The 20,862-nt window shown below is 57.8% G+C and overlaps 1 protein-coding gene across 2 annotated transcripts in view; it reads left to right on the plus strand.

The window, feature by feature from the left end:
- The window catches only part of Fgd5 (FYVE, RhoGEF and PH domain containing 5), a 105,579-nt gene that overhangs the window by 48,935 nt on the left and 35,782 nt on the right, over positions 1-20,862 (plus strand). For both annotated transcript variants that reach the window (XM_047534875.1, XM_047534876.1), the window contains exons 3-5: positions 4,559-4,691; positions 14,602-14,660; positions 14,759-14,789. In XM_047534875.1, coding sequence (XP_047390831.1) covers positions 4,559-4,691; positions 14,602-14,660; positions 14,759-14,789 — 223 coding nt within the window. The remainder of the gene's footprint in view (positions 1-4,558; positions 4,692-14,601; positions 14,661-14,758; positions 14,790-20,862) is intronic.

The following is a 20,862-nucleotide window of genomic DNA, read 5'->3' on the forward strand; positions in this document are numbered from 1 at the left end:
GTGGATGAATGGGTGGGTGGACGGATGCATGTGTGGATGGATCGGTCGTTGGTTGGGTGGATGGATGGGTAGATGGATGGATCAGTGGATGGATGGATGCATGGGTGGATGGATGAATGTGTGGATGGGTGGATGGGTGGGGGGATGGATGGATGGAGGCAATAAATGGTTGAGTGAGTGTTTAGCTGGATGAGTGGATGGGTAGGTGGTGGCATTCGAGGTGTCCTCATATGTGATGTCAGTGTGCTCAAGGAGTCCGTCTGGAGCCAGGCCCTCTGTCAGTCACGATCACTGTTGGTTGACTAGAGAAGCCATGGCGCACTCTCTGCTGGCTGGTCACTGGCCTCCGGCGCCTAGAGCAGAGTCTGGAGCACAGAGGCTTCTTAGTAGGAAATTTTTTTGATTGAACGAGAAACCAAACAGACAGGTACCAGGCAGACCCAGATCAGAGCCTGGCAGGCTTCCTGGGACCACTGCTGAGTAGAGGACCCATCCCAGATGTCTGTTTGCGGACTGGGGAGATGAAGTCCATGGGTGTGTGCTGGCTGTGTCCCCGAGGACAGAGGTTCTGCCAGGGTCGGTGAGAGGATGTGGGAAGTTGTGGAGGGAACTTTTATGTATGTATTTATTTTTATTTTTATTTTTTTGGTGCTGGGGATGGCACCCAGGGCCTTGTACATGCCAGGCAAGAGCCCTACCACTGAGCTATGCCCCCAGGTCAAGAACACATTTCTCAGAGGTGTCACCTTGCCCTGCATTTGAAGATCCGTCTGGTGACAATGACCAAGGTCTGCAGGAGCAGCTGTATTGACACCTGTGGTCTTAGTACTGACATGTTCAATTAGTTCATTTAACTGATGGCTTCTGTCCAAGATCAAGGTCATTACCTACATTTTCATTGACCCTGTGAAGGCGTGGGATCAGACACGCATTTCTGTGCTGTAAAAGCAATTTTTTTTTTCTTTGCACAGTACTGGGGGTTGAACCCGGGCATACTCTACCACGGAGCCACATCCCCAGCCCTTTCCGTTTTTGCTTTTGAGAGACGGTCTCACGAAGCTGCTTAGGGCCTCACTAAGTCTTTCAAGCTGGTCTTGAACTTGTGATCCTCCAGCCTCAGCCTCCCAAGTTGCTGGCTTTATAGGCGTGCACCACCGCAAGAGCCGTAAAGACCTTTTAATGGCAGTTTATCCTCATGTGTTCTGCTCATAGTCTCTAAGGGCCAGAGTGACATAAATGAGCACACCTGAGCCCTTGCCCCGGACCTCTGTTTTCATGATCTTTCTAGAAAACAGAAACAGGATGTATAACTGTAAGTGGGCCATCACCACGGGCCACACTTCTGACTTTAGCTGAGATCTGGGGAAAGACAGATGGTCGCTGGAGCAGAAGTGACCAGGTTTATGTGTGTTATCTGTGAGGTCCGTGCATGTCCAGTGGTCAGCAGGATGATTTTAGTAGCAGGCTATCATGATTTCATAATTATGTATTTTGAAGTGTTACAATAATACACAGTGTGGCTGCACAGGTGTTATGCCTTAGCGTGAGGCCAGAGTAGGTAGTAAATGTTAAAAAATGAGTCAATCTGAAGAGAACAGAGAAGTTGCTGGGTGCGGTGGTGCACGCCTATAATTGCAGCAACTCCAGAGGCCGAGGCGGGAGGCTCACAGGTTAGAGACCAGCCTCGGCAACTTAGTGAGACCCTGTCTCAAAATAAAAGGGATGTGGCTCAGTGGTAGAGCACCCCTGGGTTCAATCTCTAGTGCCAAAAATGAAAGAAAGAAAAAGGCGAGGTGTGGGGGATAGGGAGGAAGGAAGGGGAGAGGGAGGAAAATAACAGCTGTAGGCAGCGAGGCCACACTGGTCACTGAGGAGTGACTCGGGCTTGGGAAGCACACTCACAAGGGACAGAGGAGTAGGGAGCCAGCGTGTGTTCGGCACCGTTCTGAGCTGTTTGCTTTATTTGCTGTTGACATCAATTAGTGTTTCACACTATTCTCCAGTTGAGCGCTGCCCACAGCCCTGAGAGCTGGCATGGCTGAGGCTCGGCGAGGTTAAACACAGTCAGTCCCTGGCCAGCCAGACAGCCTCAGCTCCAGCCTGAGCTCTCCCCTCTGCACTTCCCTGACTCGCAAAAATAAAATGGCCGGTGTGGCCGCACAGCCCGGTAACCCAGCAACTCGGGAGGCTGAGGCAGGAGGATCACACATTGGAGGCCAGCCTCAGCGACTTATTAAGAACCTGTCTCAAAAGTTTTTTTAAAAGGCTGGAGGTATAGCTCAGTGGTAGAGCACCAGTACCACAAAATAAGTCAGTACTTACAATAAAGGAACTCACAGAAAGCCAAGCAAAGCCGTCCCTGCCCCGGCACCTGGAGACCCAAGTCCAACACCTTGATGGATTCCGACCTGCCTTAGTGTTCAATGGGATCATCGCATCATCTGAGGCGGAGTGGATTGGTCCAGAAGTGCTGTGTGACTTTGAGCAAACCCCTTCCCCTCTCTGGGGGTTTGGCTGTCATGGGTACTCTCCCCGGGGTCACTGGGTGTCACCCCCAGCTCTGCTGCTGTGCTCTGTAAAAACCACCCCTCCCCCGCTTGGCTTGAGGCAGAGCCCTCGGGTTCTGTGATGGGCACTTGTCGCGGTGGCCTGGACCACAGAGGCTGTGACAGGGAGACACCAGGGGCGGGTTGGGGGGGTTGAGCGCCCCCTAGTGGCCGTGCTGGGAAGTGCGCCAGCTTGCTGTCTGCGAGGAGGTGTGGCCGGGACCCTTTGCTCTCGGGAAGGCGCCGCACGCACCTTCTTTCCCGGGGCAGCAGTCGGTGGCTCCGGGCCTCTCCGAGGCCGGTGATCATGGACAGAGCGCAGGGAGCCCCTGCTGGGGCCTGATGTGGCCGTCCCCGCAGAGGGAGGGCGGCTCGGCTCCCTGCCTCCCGCTGGATGAACCAAAACTGACCCCTTGGGGCTCAGGTGGTCCAGGAGGCCGGGTCCTGCATGGCGCTGAGCCCCGCTGAGCAGCGGAGGTGACCTTCGGGCTGGGACTGGCTCCTGGGGGGACGATGTCCCCAGCATGGTGCCGTGATGGCAGCAGGGCAGGGAGGTCCTGGGAGGGGCGGTTCCAGGGGACTCAGCACACAGCCGGGGTCTGTCTGCACGCACCTGGTCGCACCTGGGGGCAGGTAGGTGCTGAGCTTGGGGCAAGATATGTTTGTCTGCGCTCATGGTTAGAAAGAAAAGGTCAAAAACGTCAGGGATTTTTGTGTGTTTGTTTCGTTTTTAAGAAGAGCCGGGCACTGCGGTGCACGCCTGTAACCCCAGTGGCCTTGGAGGCCGAGACAGGAGGATCACAAGTTCAAGGCCAGCCTCAACCACTTAGCGAGGCCCTGAGTAACTCAGTGAGACCCTGTCTCTAAATAAAATACAAAATAGGGCTAGGGATGTGGCTCAGTGGTTAAGCACCCCTGGGTTCAATCCCCACTAGTCCCCACCCCCAAAAATAAGAATGAGGTGTGACCCCAGGGGAGATCACTGGGTACCGGGTTGGGTTGCCGCTGAGCCTGGAGTCTGCACACAAAGGCACAAGCCCACCCCCACCCCACGGTGTCAGTGGGAGCCCAGGCAGGAACAGGCCCCGCCTCCTCACAGGCCAGCTCCTCCCCAGCCTGTCCCCCTTCGTGGGGAATGCCCATAATTGCAGGTTCTCGAGAGGCTGAGGCCAGAGGATGGCAAATTCCAGGTCAACCTGGGAAACAGTGAGACCCTGTCTCAAATTTTTAAAAATGAAGAGGGCTGGGGAGGTGGAGAGAGGGGATTCAGGATGTCCAGGTGCCTGGATTTTGAGCATAAAGAGAAGTCTGGTGAGAAGTAGTCCAGGGCCATGTTGCCAGGGGTAAGAGGGAGCCACTGAGGGTCTTTGAGCAGGAGAGGAGCCCCATCTCTACTGTAGAACAATCACTGTGCTACATGGAGAGGGAGGCTGGGGAAGGAGGCTGCGGTAATGGGGCCAGAGCCTCTAATGTGGAGGTTGCAATCTGATTGTGGATGGGGCATTCACTCTTGAGGACAGGGACCATATTTGCTCATTCACTGCCTAGTCTGTGTCCACCATAAAGCCAGCCATCCATCAATATATCATTGAAGGCACGTATTAATCATTGAAATAATTCATGACAATATCTGTATAATAGTCTCAGTTAGGCAGCTGTGAAGCACCACCTGGTCTTAAGCTGTGATTGTCTCAGGATCTTCCAGGAAGGTGAGCCCACAATCATTTTATTTGGACCTTCCCTCTGCCTCACAGGCTGCCTAGTCCCTCATGGCAGTGTGGTCCTGTCTTAGACGGCTTGTGCAAAGGTACTGGGGCAGCAGAGAGCCCGAGATGTTCAAGGCACTAAAAAGAGGCCAGCCTGGCTCGGAGCAGGATAGGGAAGTTTGCACTGGGTGTTCCTGGGTTCTGGCCCCGTGGGGGACATGGAGCTCGGTGTACAGAGCCAGGCATCGATTGCGCCCCTGGCTGGTCCTTCTCGGCGGCTCTAACCCTCTGCCCTGCTCCTTCCAGCGCCTACACGGAGCCCTACAAGGTCTGCCCCATCTCGACGGCGACCCCCAAAGACGACCTCACGTCGGATGAGGAGCAGGGAAGCTCGGAGGAGGAGGACGGCCCTCCGAGAGACCCCAGCCTCACCCACAAGGTAGGGGACACCCCGAGTGAGGAGCTTGGGCACTTGAGATGTGACGGCAGAAAAAGAGGGGCTGGGGGTGCGGCTCCGTGGAGAAGCGCCCCCCGTTTAACCCCGGGGCCCGAAAGTAAGTAAAGAAAGCAATAATAGGCGCATGGCCGCCGGGCCTGCCTGGGGAGTCCCCGCGGGGTCCCGGGATCGAATCAAGGCCGACCCATCCTGCTGACCCCGGGCTCTGGGCCTCGGTTTCCGCGTCTGTGATGTGGGACTCGTGGGGTGAAGGGTGTTGCGGACATGAGTGACTTTATTAGCTGAAAGCAGAGTCGGAACGGAAGCTGGTCTCCCCTGGTCCCGCGGCAGTGTCAGCAGGTGGTGGGTGTGACAGACGGGTGTGTCCGTCTGGGGCAAGTCAGGCTCAAAGCACAGTGAGACCCAGTTCCTGGCCAGCGGGCGCATCTGCGCTGACGGGAGTAAGTGCCGTTGGGCATTCCTGCCAAGTGTGAGCTGGACACAGGGCACGCCTGTCGTCCTAGCAGCTCAGGAGGCTGAGGCAGGAGGACGGCAAGTTGGAGGCCATCCTCAGCAACTCAGCAAGACCCCGTGCCAACACTAAAGATGTCAAGGGCTGGGGGCGAGGCTCAGCTGTAGACCGCCCCCTAGCACGTGTGAGGTCCTGGGTTCCCTCCCCAGCACTGCCCACGAGGGACCAGCAGGGTCTGTCCTGCTCAGGACCATTGTGAAAATCTGGTTTCCTGGACAGCGACGATCACTTGGGCCCACCGCCCTGCCTCCAGGTCTCCAGTCCACTGTTCGAGCCCTAGAAAGAGCAAGGGGCAGGGGGCCGGGCGGGAGGAACCAGAGAGGCTCAGGCCCACTTGGCCAGGTGCCCTCGGTCTCCCTAAGAAGTGGACGTCGCCGTGACAATACCTGCTCCAGAACGGTTAGGACAGCGAGTGGGTCCAAGGAGACTCGGACGGTGCCGCCACACAGCAGGAAGAGCAAGGCAGCCTGGGGCCGGGCTGGGCGGCAGTCTGCCCAGCGACAATCCCGGGGTCACAGGCACGAGGACGCGCGGGGATCCCTTCTGTGTTCGGCAGGAGCTCTAACCCAGGGCCAGCAGCTGAGGCGGCTGGGGCGGGACCGGTCAGAGCCAGGAACCGGCCTCTTGTATTGGCGGGTGGGTTTCCTCTCCAGGGCCCAGATGCTCATCGGCCAGTGGAATCGAGCATCCCTGTCCTTCCACCTGCCTGCCTGCCTGTCTGCCTGCCTGTCCGTCTTTCTTTTGATTGAACTCAGAGGTGCTTAACCCCTGAGCCACATCCCCAGCCTTTTTTATATTTTATTTAGAGACAGGGCCTTGCTGAGGTGCTGAGGCTGGCCTCCAACTTTTGATCCTCCTGCCTCGGCCTCCCAAGTCTCCAGGATTATGGGCGTGCGCCTCCGCTCCCGGCCCGCCCATCTCGCTCTATGAGGCTTGCGCTATCATGCCAAAGGAGAAATCACCTTCCAAAACGTTGTCCTTGCGCAAAGCCTGCTCTGCCAGATTGTCCTGGTGGCCTGTCAGAGCGTCACTCACCCTGAGGCCTGCGCCCTCACGGAGCTAGAGCCGTGTGTGTCCTTCCAGGACTTCTCTGCTGTCTCCTACGTAGACCATTAGGAGTGGGGTCCTTGTAGGGTTGACACTTCTACAGGAACTATCAGACTGTGGGAAACCTGGGGAGACTTGCTTGGTTTAATGGCACCTGAAGATTCTCCCGTGCTGGGTCGCATCTGGGGGCTGTGCTGACGTTCCTCCCCCGTAGCAGGAGCATAGCTCAGTGGAAGTGCCCTCGCCCAGCGTGTGTGAGGTCCTGGCTCTTGGCTTCCATTCTTGGTGCTGGAAAAAAAATATTCTAGGATTGATCCCAAGCAGGACCCTGTAACATCTCCGCATCTGCCTCCGCGCTACCCCTGCGAGGGCGCGCAGCTCGCTCCGGAGCAGCTCCGCCTACCAGCGTTCCCAGGGGCGGAGCCACTGTGCAGGTGGGCGGGACGCTTCCGCAGGGCCTTTGCACAGGAGGACTGCTGGGGTGGCAGTGGGGGAAGGCTCACTGGCTTATTCTTTTGGCTGGGGACTTGGATGTCTCCGAAGGGTGAAGACCACACACACACACACACACACACACACACACACACACACACACACGCTGTGCCTTAGTCACGTGATGTGGGACATGGAAGCTGGATTTCCCATCTCTCCAAACTCCTTGCAGGAACTGATCCACAATAGATGGGAGCAGCTGGTGGGGTCGCCCCCTGGGACCTGGGGAAGCTCTTTGGCGGGGCGAGGAGGGTGAGCCCCGCCTTCCTGGACGTTTCGGGGCCGCCAAGTCAGGAGGGAGAGGTTTCTGGAGCCGAGCAGGAGGCCGCGTCCAGCCGGTCCACCCCCGTGTCCGACCTCGCCCTCTCTCCCACTCAGAGGCACAAAGGGTGGGGGTTGAAGGAAAGAGGGAGGAGGGGAGAATAAAAGGCAAAGAGCTTAAAAATAGCTCGGGTGGGGACAGGAGACACTCAGAGGCTGGCCGCAGACTCACGGGCACTGCCCAGCCAAATACCAGCTCCCCAGAGGCGGGGGCGGCCCCTCCCGGGCTCCTCCTCCCGTTTCCTGACGCCACGCCCCCTCCGGGCCAGCCTGGGCCCCCAGCCCCTGCAGCCTGGCCTCGCCCACCTGCCCAGCTTGCAGGGTCCACCGCAAAGCCCGGCGACCCCTGGCCCGCCCCTCGGGTCCTCTTTCCCTTCGCACACCTGACTCACGTGGCCTAGGGTCCAGGGCCGTCCATGTGGCCGCGGGTCCTGTCGAAAGGCTGAGCGACCCTCCCGAGTGGACAGACCACCTTTTGCTTCTCCGTTCAGCGCCGAGGGCGCCGGGGGTCTTCCCAGCCCAGCCTGGTGCGGAAGGCGCCGGCACCCTCGGATCCCTCCATTCTTGATTCTTTTCTTGAAGGTCTTTTCTCGACCTTTCTGCATTCCGCTCGCCTGGGCAGCAGGGTCGCGCCAGCCTCAACCACCGGGGCAGGTCGCAGTGAGCGCGAGGGAGGAGGCGGGCGAAGCTCTGGGGACCCGGCGGTGCAGAGGCCGGGCGGCGGCGGGGTGGAGGCGGGGGTGAGCCCGGAGCCTGGAAGGCCAGTGTGGCAGAGCCTCATGGGCTGGAGTCTCTGTCCCCGCTGCCCCACCTCCCGGGCTCTGCAGGACCGCCCCACCCCGGGGATCCTCGCCACCACCTGCACGCAGGCCCCGCGTCTCGCTCAGTCCCCAGCCTCAGCTCTCGAGCTCCCCCTCTCGGGTCCTTCTCAGGAACCCCGAAGACAAACCCAGCACAACCCCCAAGCTGAGCTCTGAGCTCCCCGCTCCCCACCCCGCCCCCAGCTTTCTTCTCCTTTTGTATCTGCCATTCCATTATTGGCTCCCGATTTTAAAGATCGGACTCCCTGCCTGCCGTGCTTTGTTCTTTATTATGAGGAAAGTCCACTCATACCCAGACCTTCGACCCGGTAGCTTACATGACACAAAAATGAGTTCTGTTGTTTTTTTTCCCCCTTGAAAACCCACCCCAGGGCCTTTGCACTTGACATTTCCTCCACCCAAAGCACAGCGCCTGCCCTTTGCATGGCTGGCTGCAGGACGCAAGTTAAATGTCACCTGCCCAGGCACGGCTTCTTGTGGAGAGGTCTCCTGACAGTGCTTGGTCGTGTATTTCCTTCTCTTATTTCCCGATTACTGACATACTTGTCCCGTGTTAGTCCTTCACAGGTGCATCCTCGCTAGGGGGCACAAGGACAGAAGCCTTCAGTCTTTATGTGAGTTTACCTTCACATAAACTCAGTAAACGGATGCATTAGACTCCGTCCCCGCCCTTAAGTGAGGACATCAAACGTAAACTCGTGACTGTTGAACAGACACGGGCCTGGTCCCGCCTCACGTCTTCTGCGCGGCCAGCGACCCAGCCTGGCTCTGACCTGCATTTTCTCTCATCCCTGGTGCTGCTGGTTCCTGGCTCCCCGGTGACCATGCAGAGGGACGAGGGACCCTTCCGGGTGGCCTGTGCGGGGGAAGGGGTGCCAACGAGCAGAGCCCAGGGGGAAGGCGTCCGGGACACCTGTGTGTCGCCCGTACCTGCTTCAGAATCCCCGGGGGCTGGAGCTGCACGTGAAGACGCGGGGATCCCCTGTCCTTCCTAGAGGTTGTTCTGGGGCCCGGTGTCCTCTCTGCTTAGTCCAGCCCCATGCCCGGCCCCGGGTGTGTGGCACCCGCTGGTTTCCTAGCAGTTGCCCCAGATGCGCCACAGCCTCGCTGCTCATGCCCCCCGGGGTGGATCTGCAGCACCAAGGGCACCTGGGCACTTGCAGGTCCCCATCGGGATCTGCACGCACATCACCAGGATCCCCGCAGGTCTCCACATACGAGCTCCGGTCCGCCTACTGGTGTCCGGTCTGTAGTGTGCATCACACGCCCTCAGCTCTGGGGGATGCCTGGAAAGACGCTAAGAGAGTCCCGCAACCTCGGGGGAGTTGGAGAACAGAGTCAGCCCCCAGGATGTCCTTTACATGTCGCCGTGTGTGTTCTGGGTACTTCTCCAAATGCTCTGTCTCACCCCCGACCACAAACTGAGGCTGTGGCGGGTGGGACGGGTCGGCTCTGGGGACACCCAGAGTGTCCAGCTGTGTGAGCTGAACCCAAGCCAGAGGGGTCCACGCGCTGGGAATCACGGCAGGCGGGGGCTTCCTGGAGGAGCGGCCGAGCCTCCTTGGAGGATAGGAGGACTTAGGCGGGAGGGAGGCAGAGGGTCTGCACAGCAAGGTCAGGCAGGACAGAGGGTGCTGTCCAGGCCCTGGCTGGCCTTTCAAAGGCATGGCTGGATCTTTCTCAGACCAAAGGGCAGGTGGGGACAGGAGATGGGGAGCTGTAGGTAACCACGATCTCAGCCTCTCTCGGATTCTCAGGCATTCAGAGGTCATTTTGTTGGTGATTGTGGTCAGGCCTGGTCTGCCCTCTTGGTGACCTTCCACGGCCAAATGGGCAGGAACACGTGAGATCCGCGCCGTGCCACGGAACACCGTGACGACGTGGATGGACGGGAGGACCTCAGGCCAAGAAGCCAGGGACAGAGGGGGATGCTGTGCTGGCCCACTCACAGGCAGCTTCTGGAACAGTCCAGCCCACAGAAGCTGACGGCGGGGGCTTGCTGGTGGCCGGGGGCGTGCAGAGCCTCAGTCGCGTGGGGAGGAAGACCCCAGCTCCCCCCGGCCGCCCAGGGCTTCAGCTGCTCCCAGGCCAAGCCAGGAGCGGCGGTCGGGTGTCCGAGGCCTGGCCTGTGCTGCTGCCAGGCCCAAGATCTTCTCTGAGGTGAAAAGCTTTTCAGGTCACCGGGCCACCTGTCACCCACCTGTCCGCCAGCCCGTCTCCAGGAGTAGTGGGTGCTGGGGAGGCCGGGGCCTCTCCCTGGTGGCCTCTCCTTCCCTCCCTCGACCTCGACGGGTGCAGCCTCCCCCTCGGTGTCCTCTGCCCCCTCCACATGGTCACCAGGACCCTGGTGACAGCTGGCATGATGGATGAGCTGCCCGAGCTCCCACCTCTGAATCCTGCGCCCGTCCTGGGAGGCTGAGCCGGAGGCCCTGACCCATCTGCATCTCAAGGGCAGGGACTGCATCTGCCGGGGCGGGTCACGGAGGCCGCCTGGAACCTGGTGCCCCCGCGTCCGACTACCCGAGCGCGTTCCCATCTCCAGGTGTGACCCCGGCACGTGGCCCGGGCCCCACCCCGGACCCTGGGCCCACCGAAGCCTCCTGAGACCCCCCAGGGCATCCCTCCCGCCTCCGGGATCTGGGTTTTGCTCTGTGGGGGAGCCGCCTGGCTGAGGAGGCCGGCTGGTGAGGTCGCGGGCGGGGTGCCCTCCTCAGGCTTGGCGTGTGATCTCGAGGCACCCGGTGAGACGTCGGGGATCCTGGGCACCAAACCGGCCAGGCTGGGGAGTGATTTGCCTGGAATAACCCAGCTCGAGGCCTCCGCGGCCTGGGGGGTGGGGGTGGGCGGAGTCCCAGGGCCCCTCCTCCTGCAGAGGCTCCAGTGACTGACGGAGGAGCTGGAGGTGGCAGGAGAGAAAGGAGGCGGCAGACACTGAACCCAGGAGGCCGAAGGGGAGGCAGGAGGCAGGAGGGGAGGACACGGCTCCTTTCTCTTCCGTGGGACGGAACACTGAGGAGGAGGATCATGGGACCTGACACGCTTGGGTCCATCAGAGGGACAGGCCTTCAGCTGGGGCTTCCCTGGCCTGTCCCCTGGCCCATCACCCCTCCAAACTCCATACTCCAACTCTGTCCTCACTCCAGGCCACCCTTTGGTGGTGACTTCAGAGACAGCAGCTCTCACAAGTTTTATCCTCAGACCTGTCTTCCCTCTTCAAAACACTCGAGGGCCCCAAAGAGTTTTTGTCGTGAGAAGTCATATCTGTCAACACTTACCACGTTAGAAAGTAGATCTGAGAGCCGGACACAGTGGCGTGCGCCTTAATCATCCCAGTGACTCGGGAGACTGAGGCAGGAGGATCACAGGTCGGAGGCCAGCCTCAGCAACTTGGTGAGGCCCTAAGCAACTCAGTGAGACCCTGTCTCTAAATAAAATATTAAAAGGACTGGGGATGTGGCTCAGTGGTTAGCACCCCTGTGTCTAATCCCTGGTACAAAAAAAGAAAAAAAAAAAGTAGATCTAAGAAAAACTTTAAAGTATCCACCTTTTAATTCATTTAAAATAATCAAGACCCATTACATACTAACATAAGTAGGTGTGTCTAATAAAAAAAAAAAAAGCTGTTTTCTCGTATAAATAGGCAAAAACAGCTCATGAGAAGGGGCGGTGGTTTCTACGTTCTTATTGGCTGAACAGAAGGCAGGCGAATTTTCCGGTCCTGGGAATTGTTGCCTCCGTCTACTTAAATGAGGACTCCAGGTGCAGACGTGTGGTTGGGAAAGAGAGACCCGCAGGGAGCCCCAGAGGTTCTCCAACCACCTGTTGGCAACTGATGTTCTAGAAGGAGGTTAAGCAACCCCATTTTACAGCTGGAAAAGCGAGGCCCAGAGCCAGAGGACCAGCACTCCCCGCCCTTCCCGGGACCCACTGTTTAACCCTGAGGTTCCCCAGGGGAAGGACTGTCCTTCCCAACCGGCCCTGGTCCCCACATAGCCTTGAACCAGCTTGGGTTTGGGGCCTGGGGAGGGAGCGCTGGCCGGGCTGCCCTGGGGTCTCCCGGGGCCCCCACCCCCACGCTCCTGGGAGGAGCCCTGTTCCAAGAAGCCCGTCCTGGACACCGCAGGCAACCTTGGAGTTCATTTCCTGGTTAAACAAACATCTGCATTCAATGGTCCAGTCGGGCACCGCCCAGGAGCGGCTTCTGACCAGGCCTGGGGCACCGGGCCTGCGGGGCCTCTCCTCGGCTGTCTGGAGAAGACACATCCATCATCGCGGAGCCTCCGCAGCAGGACGGCCCCGAGAGGCCCACCCAGAGTCTGCCCGTCTGGCCAGGAGGGGCCGCGGAGGGACGTGCGGAATGGCCCGTGCTGGACCCTTCCAGCAGCCGGTCCCCGACGGCTCGGAGATTCTAACAATGGCAGCCTCGATAACTCCAGGAGCGCGGGCGGGGCGTGAACACTTCCCTCCCGCCACCTCGCCTCGTCCCCACAGGGTGGGGACGCTCCCCCGTTTGCCAGATGGGGCAGCCCAGGCCCGGGCGGTTGTTGGTGCAGGGATTCAGGGTCCTGACTCTGTGCCGCCTGGTGGCCATTGCCCGGCGGGGCAGGAATCAGGAAGGCGGGGTCCAGCCCTCCGGGAGGCCCAGACCTGTGCTTCCACTGAGCAGGTGGAAGAAGACCAGGGGCTTCCCGGCCAGACCCCGCCATCTGCAAGGAGCTGCGCTGCCACTCTGTTGAGTACAGAGGGACCCCGATTTGCAATGACTCGGCTCAGGATTTCCCAGCTTTGCAGAGGGTCTGTGGGGCGTTCAATGCAATTTTGTTAGTTTTGAGAGAGGAGCTGGCTGTGCCGCCCAAGCTGGACTTGAGGCTCCTCCCCGCGCAGCCTCTCCAGCAGCTGGGTCTACAGGTGCATGCCACCACACCTGGCTTAAGTGCATGTTTTGACTTCTAATTATTATTATTATTATTTTTTTTTTTAGTGGTACCAGGGATTGAACCCAGGGATTCTCAACTACTGAGCCACATCCCAGCCCTTTTTTAGATTTTATTTAGAGACAGGGCCTCGCTGAGTTGCTGAGGCTGGCTTTGAACTCAAGGTCCTCCTGCCTCAGCCTCCTGCCGAGCTGCTGGGATGACAGGCATGTGCCACTGTGCCCAGCAACTTTTGACGCTTTTGACTTAAGATAGGTTTATGGAGCCATAGACCCACTGGGGTGGGGGTGCGGCTCGGTGGTAGAGCCCTTGCTTGGCACGTGTGAGGCCCTGGGTTCCATCCCCCACACTGCAAAAATAAGCCCTGGCTTAAGGAGTATCTGTACGTACTATGTGCCAGACTCTCTGCCAAGTTCTCGGACACTGGAGGGAGACTCTTGGGTATGAATCTCCGCCCTGCCACTCAGTCGGTGGAAGGGCCTGCTTCTGCCTCAGTTTCTCATCTGTAAAGTGGAGATAATGATACTCCCTGGATGGAGAGAGGTGACAGGCAGCCTAACGCCGTACTTAGCACATATGAAACATTCAGTGCCTGCAGCTCGTTCAGGATTAAGTAGGTATCACGATCCTGGCCCCCGTTTTTATGGATAAAGTTCTGAGAAGAGAAACAACTTGCCAGAGGGTGGAAGGATAGGAAGGGGTGGAGCCCAGGATTTGGACCCGGATCTTCCGCCTCCAGAGCAGGGGCTGTCGTGTTATTCCTCAGGACAAGTAAATGACTGACTCCTGCAGGGTTGCCAGCCATCCTGACTCCTATCCGCGATTGATTGGTCAATGATTGATTGATACTGAGGATTGAACCGAGGGGCGCTTAACCACTGAACTGAGCCACATCCTCAGCCCTTTTTTTGTATTTTATTTAGAGATAGGGTCCTGCTGAGTTGCTTAGGGTCTTGCTAAGTTGCTGAGGCTGATGGCGATCCTCCTGCCTCAGCCTCCCAAGCCGCTGGGATGACAGGCGTGCGCCCCCTGACCTGGCTGGTCCTCATTTTACAGGGGAAGGGACTTAGCTGCAGAGCTCTGTCTCTTCTTGGTCCTGTGTAGGGAAGGTTTGTGCCATTGAACCACCACACTGCACGGTCCCATGAGTCTCTTCTCAAGGGTGATCATTCCCTTGACCTCCTCAGGTTCACCCACAGCACAGGGGCAGGCAGAGGGGGAACTGAGGTTTGGCTTCAGAAAGAGGCTTGTGCAGACCTGAACCGGGAGGCAGAGGTGGAGAAACCCGGCGTCCCTGCTGAGTGCCCTCCGTGCCACCGCAGGCCACCTGCCCCGCCCCAGGCCAGGGTGAATCCCTTTCTGCTCTGTTAGTCTCTGCACACCTGTGAATCCCAGCCTCCAGCCGGTTCCGACGTCCCGCAGGATAGGGCCACAGGGGCGCAGGTCCAGTCACCTGCCAGCCCCCAGCACCCTTCCTGTCTGCCAGCGTCATCTGCGGGCTGGGAGGCTGCTGTCACCGGGGGGCCGCTGTGCCTGTCCGGCAGCGTGCAGGGCATCTGCTCAACCCTCCCATTTAGATGCTCTTCACACGCACAGGTGGGGAAACTGAGGCACAGGATGGGTGGCCTGTTGACCATCAGGTCACCAGCGACCGCTGACGGATCCGTCAGGACTCGCCTTGGACGAGGTGGCAGCCGTTCTGGGGTCTCCCTTCTGCCGCCCCCGTGGCCGCCCAGCCCCCACTGACCCTCTGTCTCCTCCGGCAGGTGGAAGGACAGTCGCGGGCCCTGGTCATCGCGCAGGAACTGCTGTCCTCGGAGCGAGCGTGAGTGCCCCCTCGCCCGGCCCCGCCCCCGGCCCCGCCCCCGGCCCCGCCCCGGAGTCGGGGAGCTGACGCAGCCCCGCCCTCTGTCCCTCCCGCAGGTACGTGCAGGCCCTGCAGCACCTGCGACTGGTGAGTTCATCACTTTAATTGTCACGGACGAGTCGCCCGATTACAAGACCGCGATAAAGAGGCAGAAGAGTCAGGGAGACGGAAGCGGTTTCCTCGCAGCGGCCGGGTGGTGCAGGGAAAGCCCAGGGTGGAGGGCACTCGCCTGGCCCCGGGCCCCCCAGCCTGGGTCGGGGTGCGCCCGGAAGCTGCCCGGTCTGCCCGGTCCTGGAAAGGGGTCTGCAGCCTTCTCTGCAGGAGAGGCGGGGTCGGCTGGGTTCTGGGCGCGGCTGTGTCCAGGTGCCTGTGGTTTTGGTTTTGCTGGGCTGGGGACGGAACCCAGGGCCTCGTGGTGCGGGGCAGGCGCTCTGCCCCTCGGCCACGCCCCCGCCCCCGCACGTGGCTTGCGTTAGGTCCTTGTGGACCAGGTGACGTGTCTGCACGCGACAGAGAAGCTCGGGGGAAAAAGGGCCTTTCTCTGTCACCCCATCTCTGGGGACAGTGACGCCTGGCTGGTGCTGAGGTCATCTTTTGTACGCACAGAGGAAAGGAAACCAGACTTGGGGGCTGCTCGGACGCACCTGGTCAGTGAAGGGGACGGTGCGTGGGTTCCAGGCCAGCAGCCGTGGGGAATCTGGGCAGGCTTCCTGAGCAGGTGACTGTGGTCAGGGCTCAGTCACAGGGAGGGTGAGGAAACAGGGCCCAGGAGGACATGCGAGGTGGCGGAGCCGGCGGGCTCAGCTGGCCCCTGCTCCCTGCTCCTCTGAGCTGTCCACTCGGGCTGGCCTTCCATTCTCCTGCTCCCTGTGGTCCATTCTCTGTCTCAAAGATCGTCAGAGCTGTGAATGTCCACCATGGACCTCTTGTAGGTGCCGCGGACATATCACAGGGCGACTAAGCAGGGCCACCTGGGTGTCCTCCCAGTCCTCTGGTCTCACGTGCATCTCGCTGCTGGGGCAGGGCCACTCCAGGCCCCTTGGCAGATCCAGGCGAGCTCCCTGCCCGCAGCAGAGCCAGGCTGCTGTCCAGTCCCCGTGAGCAGAGGGCGGGAGGACGGAGCTGGGCTGCAGTCCTGGTGTGCACCCCCACCCGGGATGGGGCTCTGGGGGGTGCCGCAGCCCAGCGCCCTCGGTGGGGACGGCTCAGCCCTCTCCCTCCGCGCCACCAGCTCTGCTGGGCGGAAGGGGCTCGCGCGCCTGCTTCCCGCCTCTGCTCCTGGGCTGGCAGCCTGCTGGCTGGCTCCCTTATTTTATGACTTGGTTAAGAGGGCTTTAACTGGGAACGTTCCCTCCGTGTTGGCACGGCTGCCTGCCAGTTGGAAAGACGCTGCAGCCACCGGTGATCCATAATAATATCCTGAGGAGCAGAATTAAAAAAAAAGAGAGAGAGAGAGAGAAAGAGCCCATAAAAATCACGACTCGTAAGCTAGTTGCGGGAAATGGTACTGAGCGCTGCATAGATCATGTCAGAGCGCGTGCGGACAGAAGTGGCAGAAGTCCCTCCTCAGCTCGCCCAGTCCTCGCCAGGGACACCGGTTAAAGGACAACCACCAACCTCAGGGCATTTTCTTTTCCTTTCTATTCCCGTCCCCCTTTTTTATGGTCCCACGGATTGAACCCAGGGGCGCTTAACCACTGAGCCACATCCCCAGCCCTTTTTATATTTTATTAGAGACAGGGTCTCGCTGAGTTGTTGAGAGCCTCACTAAGTTGCTGAGGCTGACCTTCTACTTGCGATCCTCCTGCCTTAGCCTCCCGAGCCAGTGGGATGACAGGCATGTGCCACTGGGCCTGGCTTCCATATTTTTTATTGGTGCATTTTATTCATACATAGTGCTGGGGTTCGTCATTACGAATTCGTAGTGCATGCCGTACAACACTGTCATTTGGCCGATATCCGTCCCCAGTATTTCCCCTTGTCCCTCCCTCCTCCCTCTCCCTGCTTCCTTTCCTTTTCTCTACCCATCTCCCTTTGATTTCCAGGAGGCCCTGCACCTTTTTTTTTCCTCTCTAGCTTCCACACAGGACAGGAAACCCACGACCCTCACCCTTCTGCTTCTGGCTTATCTTGCTTAACGTGACGGTCTTCAGTTCCATCCATTTTCCTGCACATGACATCATTTCATGCCTTCTTTCTGGCTGAGTAATATTCCATTGGGTACACGTACCACATTTGCTTCCCCCATTCGTCTGCTGATGGGCACCTGGGCTGGGTGGCCTTGAACATGCAGCTGTTGACCCGGGTGTGCATGTCCTGCTGTAGTACGACAAGTGTCATTCTCTCAGGACCTGCCACGGGGCCATCCCTGGTGGCTAAGGCTGCCTGCCCTGGTGGAAAGGTCCCTGGTGCCATAGTGCTCTTGTGAGGGTCAGGGGCCATGGCTTCTGGTCCTCTGTGTTTGGAGTTCAACTCTGCTTGGTAGACAGGGCTGACTCGGGGTGACTGAGGAATTCTGGTCAATCCAGTTGATTCCTAATGGTCAGGATGCTGGTTTTGTGCAGCACATTGGTGAGGGGCCACAGGCTGATTTTAACAGCAGGCTAACCGTTAGGCTATTAATTAGGCTTCATAGGCTCCTATTAGTAGGATGTTAACTATGAGCTTTATATTCCTCAGTATTTGTGAAAAAGTCAAAGAAGAATATGCGTATAAGACCACGTGTGGCCCACCAAGCCTAAAATATTTATTATCTGGCCCCCGACAGAAGAGTTTCCCGACTCCTGGTTTAAGGGGCTCCCTTCCATTCTTCCCAGAGCCTGGTTATAAAAGCGCTCATCCACCCGCCCTCTGTCCGTCTCTCTCCCACCCACTCGCCAGCCCCTCACCTGCTCACTGAGACTTCCATCTGTTTGTGCTCCTAAGGATCTATCTATGCACCTACTGACCCCCCCCAATTTACCCCCTACTCAGTTCTACCCACCCACTCCCTGGCTAACCATTCAGCAACCTCTCCATCCATCTTTTTCATCCATCTGTCCATCCGTCCACCCATCCATCCATCCATCCATCATCCATCCATCATCTGTCCATCATCCATCCACCCACCCACCCACCCATCCATCCATCATCCATCTATCTATCCCTTATCTATCAACACATCCATCATCCATCCACCCACCCATTCACTCATTCATCCACCCATCCACCCATCTATCATCAATCCACCCATCCATCTATCCATCCAGCTATCATCCATCCACACATCCACCCATCTATCCATCCATCCACTGACCCATCCATCCACCCATCCGTCCATCCATCCATCATCCATCCACCCATCCATTCACCCATTCACTGACCCATCCATCCACCCATCCGTCCATCCATCCATCATCCATCCACCCATCCATTCACCCATCCACTGACCCATCCATCCACCCATCCGTCCATCCATCCATCATCCATCCACCCATCCATTCACCCATCCACTGACCCATCCATCCACCCATCCGTCCATCCACTTATCCACCATCCACCCGTTCACCTGTCCATCCATCCATCCATCCATCCACCCATCCATCTGCCCATCATCCGTCCACCCATCCATCTATTCATCCATCATCCATTCTACCCATTCATTCTGGAAACATTCAGGGTGTTTATGGTGCCATTGTTACTGAGGAACCTTAAAATGCCAAAGACCAATAAAACCCCTAACTTGCCCTTCAGTAGGTCTCTCTCTTTTTTTTTTTTTTTTTTAAGAAGAAAGGATGGAGGGGGAGGAGAGATACTCATTCCGCTCTGTGCAGGTATAATTTGCACAACTGTAGTTTTTTGGGGGGACAAGATCTGCAGAGGCCCCAGGGAGCAGAGACTCGCTCCACTCGGGTGACCCAGGCTTTCCTGACGAAGTGTGGCCGCCATGGACTCTGAAGGACCTCGCCAGGCCAGGTGGGGTGGAGGCAGGCCCAGGAGGCAGGGAGGCTGGTACTGGCAGGAGCTGGGAGGCCAGACGGTGCGCGATGTAGTTACAGAATGGTCACTGTCACCTATGTTGAGCAGAAGGGCCAGGAGGGCAGCTGAAGGGCCACATCAGGAGGCAAGTGAAGAGTCCAGCACAGGGTCAGGACCAGGCCGAGAGGGACCTGCGATGCCGGGTGAAGGGGCTCGTGCACAGCAGGTAGTTTTGACCTTCAACAGCTGTGGCCCTGGGTCCCTTCAGTACTTTGAGCTCTGAACTAGGAGAAGGGGAAAGTCCCTCCCAGGGTCCCCGCCGTGGGCCTGTTCAGAAGCCAGCCTGACGGCCGGGAGCCATGGCCCTAGTCGCTCTGCCTGGGCGACTTGGTGCAGAAGCCTGGAGTCTGGGTGCCCAGAGTGACTGTCCTAAGAGAGAGCCGGGAGGAAGAGCGTGGCGTTTTTATGATCTAGGCCTTAGGAGTCACGTAGCCCCACTTCTACCATCACCCGCTAGTCGAGATAGTCACACAGGTCCACCCAAGTTCAAGGGGAGGGGACCCGGCCTCTGCCACTCACTAGGAGGCGTGTCAACTCTCGTTGCAAAAATAACCCGTGGGATGGGCGATAACGGTTGTGATCACTTTCGGAAAATACGGTCCACAGCAGGAGGCTTTTCTAATAAATCTGTGTCAGTGAGGAATTGTGTTTGACTGCCGGTAATGAAAACCTAATTGTGATACCCTAAATGATTTAGGTGTTATTCTCTTGTGTGAAATAAATCCAGAAGTAGGCGATCCAGGTCCAGCGAGGCAGCTCCACCACGGATGGAGTAGTTTCTGCTGCATCCATTTCCAGGGTTCCTCGTGAACACAAGGTGGCTGCTGCAGCTCTAACCATCACATACGTCCTCTTCACAGGAAGAAAGAGAAAGGCGAGAAAGCGAAAGCTTGTGCCTCCTAGCTGAGTTAGTCTCCTTGAAAACGCTTTCCCGAAAGCTTCACCTGATGCCTTCTTCCATCTCATTTGCACTCTGAGTTGCAGAGGAACCTGGATTAACTGGGGGTCACCTCATCACAGCTGAGTTTGACTCAGTAGCTCTGTTTCCCTACGTTCATTCTGTGACCCAGGCTCAGGGGGCTAGAGGTGCCCCAGAAACCCTCTCCCCGTGGTATTAAATGCACGGATAGAAACATCTGGGACTCCCAGGTCCAGCTGACAACAGGCACATCGTCAGTTTCCCTGAGTCCCCCGGCCACGCAGCAAGGGCCATGGCTCCGTATGCAGTTGGTGCCGCTGGGATTACAGGCGTGCGCCCCCGGCTCTTGTGCCCACCTTTTATTAGAGAACATGCGCGATCACGTGTCCCTGGTGTTTACCCAGGAGTGGAATCTGCCGTCACAGAGGGAGGAAGCACGGGTTGAGCTTTATTAGAAACTGTGTAAACAAAAACCAAAAGCTTACCAAGAGGTTGAAGCAGTGAATGCCCCTGCTGCCCGAGTCCAGGAACACTTACCCGCACCCTCACTGTCCCTCACTGGTGGTCGTGTGGAACTTTCCCTTTGTGGTTTTAATTTGCATGCCCCCGCCGGTTAATAAAATTAAGTACCTTCTTTCTCTCCGCTTATTAACCATTCAGAAATCCTCTTTGGAAAAGCGATTTTACTTTTTTTTTTTTTTTTTTACTTTTTCTCTTCGATGTCTGGAATGCTTGCCAGGCTATTTTCAAATGTGGGTTTTGCAAATCTGTGGCTTCCCTATTCATTTAAACACACACACACTCACACACACACAGCTTTATTGCGATACACAATTCAGCTATTTACAGTGTAAAATAAAATGAATTTTAGTATATTCACAGAGTTGCGTGGTCGTCACCACGATCAATTTTAGAACATTCCCATCTCCCCCAAAATATACTCCTAGCTCCCCTCTGGGGCTCCCCATCCCCTCCCACCAACACTCAGCCCGAGGCAGCTACCAATCCAGTTTCCGTCTCTATACATTTGCCCGTTCCAGACATTTCATAGAAATAGAATTGTACAGTCTGCGGTCATCTGTGGCTGGCTTCTTTCACCTGCGTTAGCGTTTCCAGGGTTGGTCTGTTTCGTGACGTGTGTCAGCACATCACGCCTTTTGAGGCTGAGGAATAGCCCACGGGGTAGACGTACCTCAGTTTGCTCATTCATTTATCCCTAGATGG

Source organism: Sciurus carolinensis, chromosome 19 (genome assembly GCF_902686445.1).
Source record: "Sciurus carolinensis chromosome 19, mSciCar1.2, whole genome shotgun sequence".
NCBI classification, from domain to species: Eukaryota; Metazoa; Chordata; class Mammalia; order Rodentia; family Sciuridae; genus Sciurus; species Sciurus carolinensis.